This window comes from Lottia gigantea, assembly GCF_000327385.1.
Source record: "Lottia gigantea unplaced genomic scaffold LOTGIsca_42, whole genome shotgun sequence".
In the NCBI taxonomy this organism is placed as follows: domain Eukaryota; kingdom Metazoa; phylum Mollusca; class Gastropoda; family Lottiidae; genus Lottia; species Lottia gigantea.
The window spans coordinates 1,718,341-1,728,593 of NW_008709463.1; the positions used below are offsets into that span (position 1 = coordinate 1,718,341).

The 10,253-nt window shown below is 38.7% G+C and overlaps 1 protein-coding gene across 1 annotated transcript in view; it reads right to left on the reverse strand.

Moving 5' to 3' along the window:
* Positions 1-9,675, reverse strand: part of LOTGIDRAFT_204198 (hypothetical protein) — a 106,974-nt gene extending 97,299 nt beyond the window's left edge. The window contains exons 1-3 of the mRNA XM_009060430.1: positions 9,578-9,675; positions 7,988-9,363; positions 2,462-2,486 (exon numbers count right to left, since the gene is read on the reverse strand). Of these exons, the coding sequence (XP_009058678.1) occupies positions 8,008-9,363; positions 9,578-9,580 (1,359 nt within the window). The 5' untranslated portion in view covers positions 9,581-9,675 and the 3' untranslated portion in view covers positions 2,462-2,486; positions 7,988-8,007. The remainder of the gene's footprint in view (positions 1-2,461; positions 2,487-7,987; positions 9,364-9,577) is intronic.
* Positions 9,676-10,253: the final 578 nt, after the last annotated feature.

Genomic DNA, 10,253 nt, shown 5'->3' on the forward strand with positions numbered 1-10,253 from the left:
GGGGGGGGGGGGGGGTGGCGGGGGGTGCGCTGTGTGGTTGCGGCAGTTCTGTTGAAGCGCATAGGCGCAAGCCTTTCATGATGCATCTGAAAGGGTCTGTCTCAAGAAAATGTTTGAAACAGAAATGTTTAGGTGCAATTTGACTCTGGTGGGGGAAAACGTATAGAAATCCTATTTTCCTACCACTTTCGGAACTTATCTAGCCCTGTTGGATATTTATGATTAATGATAATCGGCTATTGTAGAGTCACAAAACTATTTATCCTAGTATAGTACCCGATTTCAGCAATATATAACATTTTCTGAATACCTCTTTCAATAAATGGACTTGGTCCCCACGATATAACAATATTTACTTCCGGTCTCTGAGGAATTACCACCTTCCTCGAGATGATCTCTTTCATCAAAGGACATGACTCGGATATTACAAACTGTATGGATCTGCGGGATTTGAAAGAGCTTGACGCTGAAATAACTTCAAAATAACGAAAAGCAGGACATCGAGGCTTCTGTTAAGGGTTCGTCCGAACCCCCAACAAAACCTGGAATCACCAAGGTTGAACTGCGCCCTTTCACCCGTATTCAACTTTATATTCTTTACTGCTGTCCTGGTACACGTTTTGTCATTGCACACTACATGGTGTTGTATCTTTTTTATTAACCCAATATGATGCATAAAAGTAAGACGTAAAACACTATTAAAATCAATTTCATTTACCAGATTGTTTCTTGACGAACCGTGTTTACGCTGAAATACAATAATCATTTTCTGGTTCATGAATGCCGGTAATGACCATCTCTAAATACCTTCATAATTTGGAAGATCATTAGTAGATATAGTACAGGTAAAAAAAAGGGAAACGACGAAACAATTATGAGTTTAAAATCGATAGAAGTCAATCAAACCCGTGTTCAGATCTGATTACTTATCTTAAAGACAACACCATCTTTTAATTGGTGTATTTAAAGCAGATCTGGATGCCATTTTATTTTATTATGTTGTTAACCAGCCATCTAGGTGCTAGGTGATTTTTTTTTATGAAATCCTTAATTCGGGTCAGTTAAACTTTGGTGATTTTTAAATTTAATTTGAAATTTGGAAAAGGTAGGTGTGTATTTTTTTTTTATAAAACTGATTTACTGATTAAATTTGCCTAGGATTTTTTCTTTTATTTTTACCTTTTTTATGTTTAAAAACATTTGGAAAAGTTAATCTTTTCGCTTACGCCAAACCCAGCTTCGAGTTAAATTTCAAAATTAAAAAAATTCGTTAAATTCAAGATCAATCAAATCTTTTTACAGAATAACAATTCGTGTCAGAAATTATTTCGTAGAAGTTCAGGAAAATACACTCGGAATTTCATTCTAAAGAGTTAGAGTCAAGAACCGAATTCTATTAGTTTGTTGAGCAAATATCCCCCAGGACTGAATGATCTGAAGACGTTTCTATTTTTTTTTAAAGGTATTCCGTGATGGAGAACGCCACTATGAGTTTTCTGGAGATGTGGAATTCCACCGATATTAGCAATCACTCTGGACCGTTCAGCAATGTCACAAGCAGAATACCTACAACCACTTATAAACAGAAAAATATTCTATACCTTTCTGGTGAAGATAGTTTGGAAAGTTTTACAGAATTTCAGGTGGCCTGGGGACTGGATACATACTACGCTCCGATATGTTCAACTTTAGGGATCATCGGCAACACCCTTTCTTTCTTGGTACTGATGTTATCAAAGACTACAACTACCTATCAATATATGGCCGCTATTTCCTGTACAGATACATTGGTCCTAATTCTCAACATTATGTTTTTGGTCCGCAAATTTCCTGGATACGAGATTTTTCATAAAGGTACTTGTGGTCTGGTATTTTTTCTGTTCTACTTTGGTATCCATCTAAACGTATTGTTGATGGTAACGATGACTATAGAGAGATACCTTGCTATTCGGTTTCCACTAAAAGCACCAGGGTGGTTTACATTGAAAAGAGCTCGACTTGCTATCCTAGTGGAAGTTCTTATCGTGATTGCACTAAACTTTCATAATTTCTTTACTCGAGCGATGATTGAAATAGATGATGGAAACAGCACGATCTGCTCTCCATCGGGAGAAACTAACGCGTACTTCCTGAGCAAGATCTGGCCTTGGATGGATTCAGTATGGTATTGTTATTTACCGTTGGCATGTCTCTGTGTTCTAAATATTCTAATCATTTTCAACATCAGAAACGCTGGAAAGCTTCAGAGGCAGATGACCCAATCCAGTACAGCGGGATCCGATGGTAAAAACACGACTAAAAATAACAGCGGGAAGGAACGACAGATAACAGTCATGTTGCTGCTCGTCACCTTCTGTTTTCTGATCCTGGTTGGTCCTTTGGCTATTATTATCATCATAGAGAGATATGTATGGGTTCGTTCCACGCCTTATGAAGAAGCTGTTTACCATCTGGTGCGAACTGTCCTGAACAATATGATGTATACCAACCATGCCCTAAATTTTATCCTGTATTACATCAGTGGACAAAGATTCCGAGAACAGATGCAACAGATACTGTGCCCATGTCGACACTCTTCTTCAGATACGAGAAACTCAAGTTCTATGATGACAAACAGCCGATTGTCAAACTCTAACATGAGCATTGCCACCGTTAGCACCGAACCATCCAAAAGTACCATGAATTCTACTACCAGCGTGCATAAATTGATTTAAATATTTCATGCTTCGTTCTTTAGCCTCAGCTCTATCATCCATCTGATAAAACAGTGTTCCGTGAAAGATCTGAGACATATCACGGTTATGAATGGCAGCCATAATTTACCGGAACTATGTACACTTAGTCACGTGATCACGTGATATAGAGGCTGGACGTTCGAGGACTACGAGCGTACTTAAATGATTTAATTATTACATGCCTCGTTTATTTAGACTCCTCTCTATCTTTCGTCTGACCAAACGCTCTGAGACATATCACGGTAATGAATGACAGCCATATTCACTGGAACTATGTCCATACCGTCACGTGATCCCGTGATTCAAAGACTGGACGTTCGAAGACTACACGAGTGCATAAAGTGATTTGAATAGTTTATGCCTCGTTTCTTTAGCCTCAACTCTATCTCCGATCTGATCTGACTATAAAGGATTCACGGAAGAGACTTACGAAATGCATTTTGCTCGAAGAAGATGGTGGAACAAATCGTCGTTGAAGCCTCACCCCTTATCAATAAATAAATAAATCCACACAAGCAGGAAAATTCCGTCAATTAAAACTCTTGTCCAAAGAATGGCAAACTTGGGAGTAAAAGTTGTATAGTAGTGGACTCCTCCAAAGAGAAGTACCATCAAGTGTTTTTGAACAGAGTGAGCATGGTCTGCCTCATGCGCGGCGCCCGCCACTACTATAATCGCCGTTCAATTTACCAAAATAACCTTATCCAATAAAAAATGTTTGTCTGTTTGTTGATGTATAGAGAATAAAATGTAATTATTTGTTTTGTATCATTTCTATTTCGATTAGCATTATAATTATGCACGTCAACTGCGCCCAAGGTTTTAGGAGTCGCATATCGTTTCAATCTACTTGTAATTTTTGGCTCAAAGCTTCTTAATTATCGGCTTCAATAACTGTATTTATCTGAATAATAGTCATTGTGGTAGCTCACTATTGTCGCGATATCTACATTGTAAATCACCAGTCTATTCAAAATAAGACCAAACTTTATTTCGTTCTTTTTGAATTATTTTTATGTTTAGCATGGCCACTTCACAGTAGGAGTGACTATACTAATTAACCAACGAAGACGAAAGCGAAACTGATTGTCTAATCATTAACATTACTAATGCTTGCTAATCAACTAACTATTAATCCACGTTAACCAATTGACGACAGTAACTAACTATTTAACCCCTAGGAGACCAACTCAGTATAAATTAACCCTCTTACCAACCGAGGATATCAACATTTGAGTTGGCTACTGTTGTATTATAACAGTCTACAAACAATCGTCTCTATATTTCTCTTAGAGTTTTCACCAGAATCTTCATTTCAAAATGGTAAGTCGATATCTTCTTTTAGTTGTGGATTTTACTCAATAAGAAACAGGTTTGACACTTTGAAAAAAACTATATATGTAAACAGACAGACAGACCATTGTACACAATTCTTTATTATATAAAGTGCTCGATACCCACCTTCTATTTCACCAAATCCATAAAAACTACGTTCTCTTTCTTTCAGCGTGAGTGTATCTCTATCCATGTTGGTCAAGCTGGTGTCCAGATGGGCAATGCCTGTTGGGAGTTGTACTGTTTAGAACATGGTATCCAACCTGATGGTCAGATGCCTTCTGATAAAACTATTGGAGGTGGAGATGATTCCTTCAACACTTTCTTCAGTGAGACTGGAGCTGGTAAACATGTTCCAAGAGCTGTATTTGTTGATCTGGAACCAACAGTTGTAGATGAAGTCCGAACTGGTACTTACCGTCAACTCTTCCATCCTGAACAACTCATCACTGGAAAAGAAGATGCTGCCAATAACTATGCCCGAGGTCACTACACTGTGGGTAAAGAACTCATTGATTTAGTTCTTGATAGAACCAGGAAGCTGGCTGATCAATGTACCGGTCTTCAAGGATTCCTCATCTTCCACAGCTTTGGTGGAGGAACCGGATCTGGTTTCTCTTCCCTGTTGATGGAACGATTGAGTGTCGATTACGGCAAGAAATCCAAGTTGGAGTTTGCTGTTTATCCTGCTCCACAAATATCAACAGCTGTGGTAGAACCCTACAACTCTATCCTAACAACCCATACCACATTGGAACATTCTGATTGTGCTTTCATGGTGGATAACGAGGCCATCTATGATATCTGCCGACGAAATCTTGATATTGAAAGACCAACCTATACCAACTTGAACCGATTGATTGGTCAAATCGTCAGCTCAATCACTGCTTCACTCCGATTTGATGGTGCCCTCAACGTCGATCTTACTGAGTTCCAGACCAACTTGGTGCCCTACCCACGTATCCATTTCCCATTGGCTACCTATGCTCCAGTCATCTCTGCCGAGAAAGCCTACCATGAACAACTTTCAGTAGCTGAAATAACCAACGCTTGTTTTGAACCAGCCAACCAGATGGTCAAATGTGATCCTCGTCATGGTAAATACATGGCTTGTTGTATGTTGTACCGAGGTGATGTTGTTCCCAAGGATGTCAATGCTGCTATTGCTACCATCAAAACCAAGAGAACCATCCAATTTGTTGACTGGTGTCCAACTGGTTTCAAAGTCGGTATCAACTACCAACCACCAACTGTTGTACCAGGAGGTGATTTAGCCAAGGTCCAGAGAGCAGTTTGTATGTTGAGTAACACGACTGCTATTGCTGAAGCTTGGGCTCGTCTTGATCATAAATTTGATCTGATGTATGCCAAGAGAGCTTTCGTCCACTGGTATGTTGGTGAAGGTATGGAAGAAGGTGAATTCTCTGAAGCTAGAGAAGATTTGGCTGCTCTAGAGAAAGATTATGAAGAAGTTGGAGTTGATTCTGTTGAAGGTGAAGGAGAAGAAGGAGAGGGAGAAGAATATTAGATTTCTGATTTTATATCAATAAAAATATTATTAATTTGTGTGGCTGTTTTTTTCAAATGTGTGGGTACACAGTGTGGCCAGGCAGGGTATGCTTACTCTTCTAGACACCTGATACCACTCTTCATTATGAAATACTTACTCACTTATAATTGATATACTTTAATATATTTTAATATTTGTTAAAAATGAAGTGGGGGTATAGAGTGTATAACTTATTGTTTTAGGGGGAAAATGCGCCACTCTGGGGCGGTCACTACAGATAATGTTTTATTAACATAAGGGAGCCCTAACCTAACGACAATGAAAACTAAGAATAACGTCATAAACAATAAAATAACGTCACGTTATTATCTTGTCTTCAACGATTCCAAAGTAGAAGACGTGTTTACAGTTAGCTCTGATATTTTACCAGAAATAACAACAGAAAAACGTTCCAACTCTTCAATTATGTTTGTTGACGGAATGGATACAGAAGCTCTCGCCACTTTCATTCCCTTTTTTGCATTACTTATGACAGAATTGCAACAGAAATTCGAGGAGAAAAACCTGGGTAAGTATTTCTGTATTTCGCTTCAACAGAATGGAACATAATTTCAGTGAAATCTTACAGAAGAACTTGTTACTGCAGATCTTAGCTTAGTTGCTTGTATAAGCATAGAATCGGCACATTTAACTTTTAAATTCTAGAGTCCAGTGGCTCAACTAATACAACTATTTCTATTTTTACAGGTGACAATCCTAGTTCTGGCTATGGTTCAGTTTCAACTGAAACCTTGACAGAAGTTCCCACAGCTACCAGAATAATTTTCCTCCAAAACACGGTATATGGTGAATTATATCACGGGACCCATCTGCGAAGCCACAATTAGAAATGCTCTCAGAAATCTAAGACAAGTACCACACCCAAAAGATTTTCTAGCTATACCATATCTACCTCCATCATTACCTCGAACATTGATAAGTTCCACCACCATTGATGATTTAAAAGATGCCACAAATGGACAGAACATCCAAAATATACCACCGCCTTGCCCAGAGAACATTCATGGATGGCAAACCGGATCTCATCTTAATACAAGACAAACAAAATGTCTAGAACTCGACACCGATATGACTGACCGATTCATCGTCGAATTGAAACAGACAAAAATAAATGAAAAGAAACCCGGACTTCTGTCGGTAAGTCGCATTAACACTTTCCATGTAAGAGCCCATACGAGGTTTCGTATGGCCCCAACAGTGCGCATAATCTGGGAAAGATCAATGCCGAGAAGTTTGGCCAAGAACCAGCTGGTAGAAATGATCCTAATAGATGTTATCTTTGAAAAATAATAGGGTGGTCCTTTTCTTTCTTATTTCGTTATTTGTCTTCATTAAAAGTTGAAAATTTGATTATTTTCTGTATTTTTAGAAATTAAAGTTCTGGAAGAAACAGTCCGAGTCCAAGCAAGATGGAAGTGGAATGGATTCAACTAAAATAAAGAAAGGTAAATATAAACACAAATAATTTACACTTCTTCCATCTAAAATTAAACAAAATAAAATTAACGACTTGGGGTGGGTAATAATTGAATGTTGATCTCGGCAGCCATCTTGTCTCCGTATTCTCGAAACGATCTTAGCTAGGACAATCTTATAAGATCGTTTCGAGAACACGGGGCAAGGTCTAAACAAGAACAACGAGTCAGTACATGATTACTACTGTATCAGACAGATTATCCTGGTTTTTTCCTGGTGGGGTATCAAGTCAGTACCTCTGTTCAGCTGTATCAACGGTATTGTGGAGTAATTATTGTATTTTATTATTTCAGAGAAGAAGAAATCTGGAAGCTGGAAGAGAATATTTTGTTGTGTTTAATTTTCTTCATGTTGATGATTAATAAAAAGTAGATTCTTACCTCAATTTGGAGTTTTGATGTAGTCTGTAGCCAAGAGAAATTCATGGCTATAAATGCGATTATCTCCCATTTCATGCTCCGACTTGCATCCAAGTTGCAGCTTTCTTTGAAAATTCAGTTTTGAAATTTTTTCAATATCCTTCTGGCAAATCAATTCTTATGTGCTAAATGGTGATCGCTAAGGATAGGATCGCCCGTCTTCCAACCACCAACTGTTGTACCAGGGACGATTTGGCCAAGTCCAGAGAGCTGTTTGAATAACACGGCTCGATTTAGATTTGACTAGCTACCTCTGAAGATAAAACGGGGGCTAACAAATGGCTAAAGGTTTAGCTCTACCTTCTAGACTTACGTGTATACCTATTGTACGGCATCGTGTCCAAACCACACCCCCATTCGTCATAACCCATGTAAAAACCCGTATTCTTGATACGATGATTATACGGTTAATGGGGAAACAAAAACTAATTATTGACTTTTGATAAAAATAATTTAATAGAAAATAAAAGAATTAATATTCTTCTCCCTCTCCTTCTTCTCCTTCACCTTCAACAGAATCAACTCCAACTTCTTCATAATCTTTCTCTAGAGCAGCTAAATCTTCTCTAGCTTCAGAGAATTCACCTTCTTCCATACCTTCACCAACATACCAGTGAACGAAAGCTCTCTTAGCATACATCAGATCAAATTTATGATCAAGACGAGCCCAAGCTTCAGCAATAGCAGTCGTGTTACTCAACATACAAACTGCTCTCTGGACCTTGGCTAAATCACCTCCTGGTACAACAGTTGGTGGTTGGTAGTTGATACCGACTTTGAAACCAGTTGGACACCAGTCAACAAATTGGATGGTTCTCTTGGTTTTGATGGTAGCAATAGCAGCATTGACATCCTTGGGAACAACATCACCTCGGTACAACATACAACAAGCCATGTATTTACCATGACGAGGATCACATTTGACCATCTGATTGGCTGGTTCAAAACAAGCGTTGGTGATTTCAGCTACAGAAAGTTGCTCATGGTAGGCTTTCTCGGCAGAGATGACTGGAGCATAGGTAGCAAGAGGGAAATGGATACGTGGGTAAGGTACCAAGTTGGTCTGGAACTCAGTAAGATCAACGTTGAGGGCACCATCAAATCGGAGTGAAGCAGTGATTGAACTGACGATTTGACCAATCAATCGGTTCAAGTTGGTGTAGGTTGGTCTTTCAATATCAAGATTTCGTCGGCAGATATCATAGATAGCCTCGTTATCCACCATGAAAGCACAATCAGAATGTTCCAATGTGGTATGGGTTGTTAGGATAGAGTTGTAGGGTTCTACCACAGCTGTTGATATTTGTGGAGCAGGATAAACAGCAAACTCCAACTTGGATTTCTTGCCGTAATCGACACTCAATCGTTCCATCAACAGGGAAGAGAAACCAGATCCGGTTCCTCCACCAAAGCTGTGGAAGATGAGAAATCCTTGAAGACCGGTACATTGATCAGCCAGCTTCCTGGTTCTGTCAAGAACCAAATCAATGAGTTCTTTACCCACAGTGTAGTGACCTCGGGCATAGTTGTTGGCAGCATCTTCTTTTCCAGTGATGAGTTGTTCAGGATGGAAGAGTTGACGGTAAGTACCAGTTCGGACTTCATCTACAACTGTTGGTTCCAGATCAACAAATACAGCTCTTGGAACATGTTTACCAGCTCCAGTCTCACTGAAGAAAGTGTTGAAGGAATCATCTCCACCTCCAATAGTTTTATCAGAAGGCATCTGACCATCAGGTTGGATACCATGTTCTAAACAGTACAACTCCCAACAGGCATTGCCCATCTGGACACCAGCTTGACCAACATGGATAGAGATACACTCACGCTGAAAAAAAAAGGAAAGGAGATTAAGAATAGAATAAAACTATTGCTCTTGTGCCGGTAGAATATTTACAATTTGTATGGATTCTTTGAATCGCGCTTTAATAACGTATGATTTTGCTGATGAAAAGTCTAACTCATCGTGTAAGGTTCTTCTCGAGACATTTGTTCTAAATATTTGTCTTGGTTCCAGTCTGCATCAAGAAATAAGAACTTACCATTTTGTAGAATTATTTCTGTCAATGGAGAAGGAAAATAAAACTAGTGGAATTGTTGTAGACTGTTACAATGAAACAGTAGAAACTAAATGTTGATATACTGGTTGAGACTGGACTCTTAATTTATACCTTTGTTGGTTACTATAGGCTTAATATCGTTAGCTACGGTACCGATTGGTTACTGTACGGTTAATGTTGTTAGCTACGGTATTGATTGGTTTCTAGAGGTCAATTATGTCAGCTACGGTAGGGGTCGCTTCTTAAAAGGTTTTAGCAACAGATGGGATTGGTTTCTATAGGGTTAATATTGTTAGCTACGGTAATGATTGGTTACAAGAGGGTTAATTATGTCAGCTGCGGTAGGGATCGCTTCTTAAAAGGTTTTAGTAACAGAAGGGATTGGTTTCTATAGGGTTAATGTCGTTAATTATGTTGAGTACGGTAATTAAGGCTCGACTAAGATTAAACAGCTCCGCCAGTGAGGTGAATCCATTTATAGCCACTAACTACTTTTTCTATTTTTGTTTTAACTATGCTCAACAGTTTTCCTAAAACGAATCTTAGGAATAGGATGATTTTAGTGTTCCGCTCAGACCTACGTCAACGGAAAACTTGGTAGAAGAAACGGAAGGTATTATTTAAGTCTATGCCAAGATCTAACCCTGAGCAACTACTA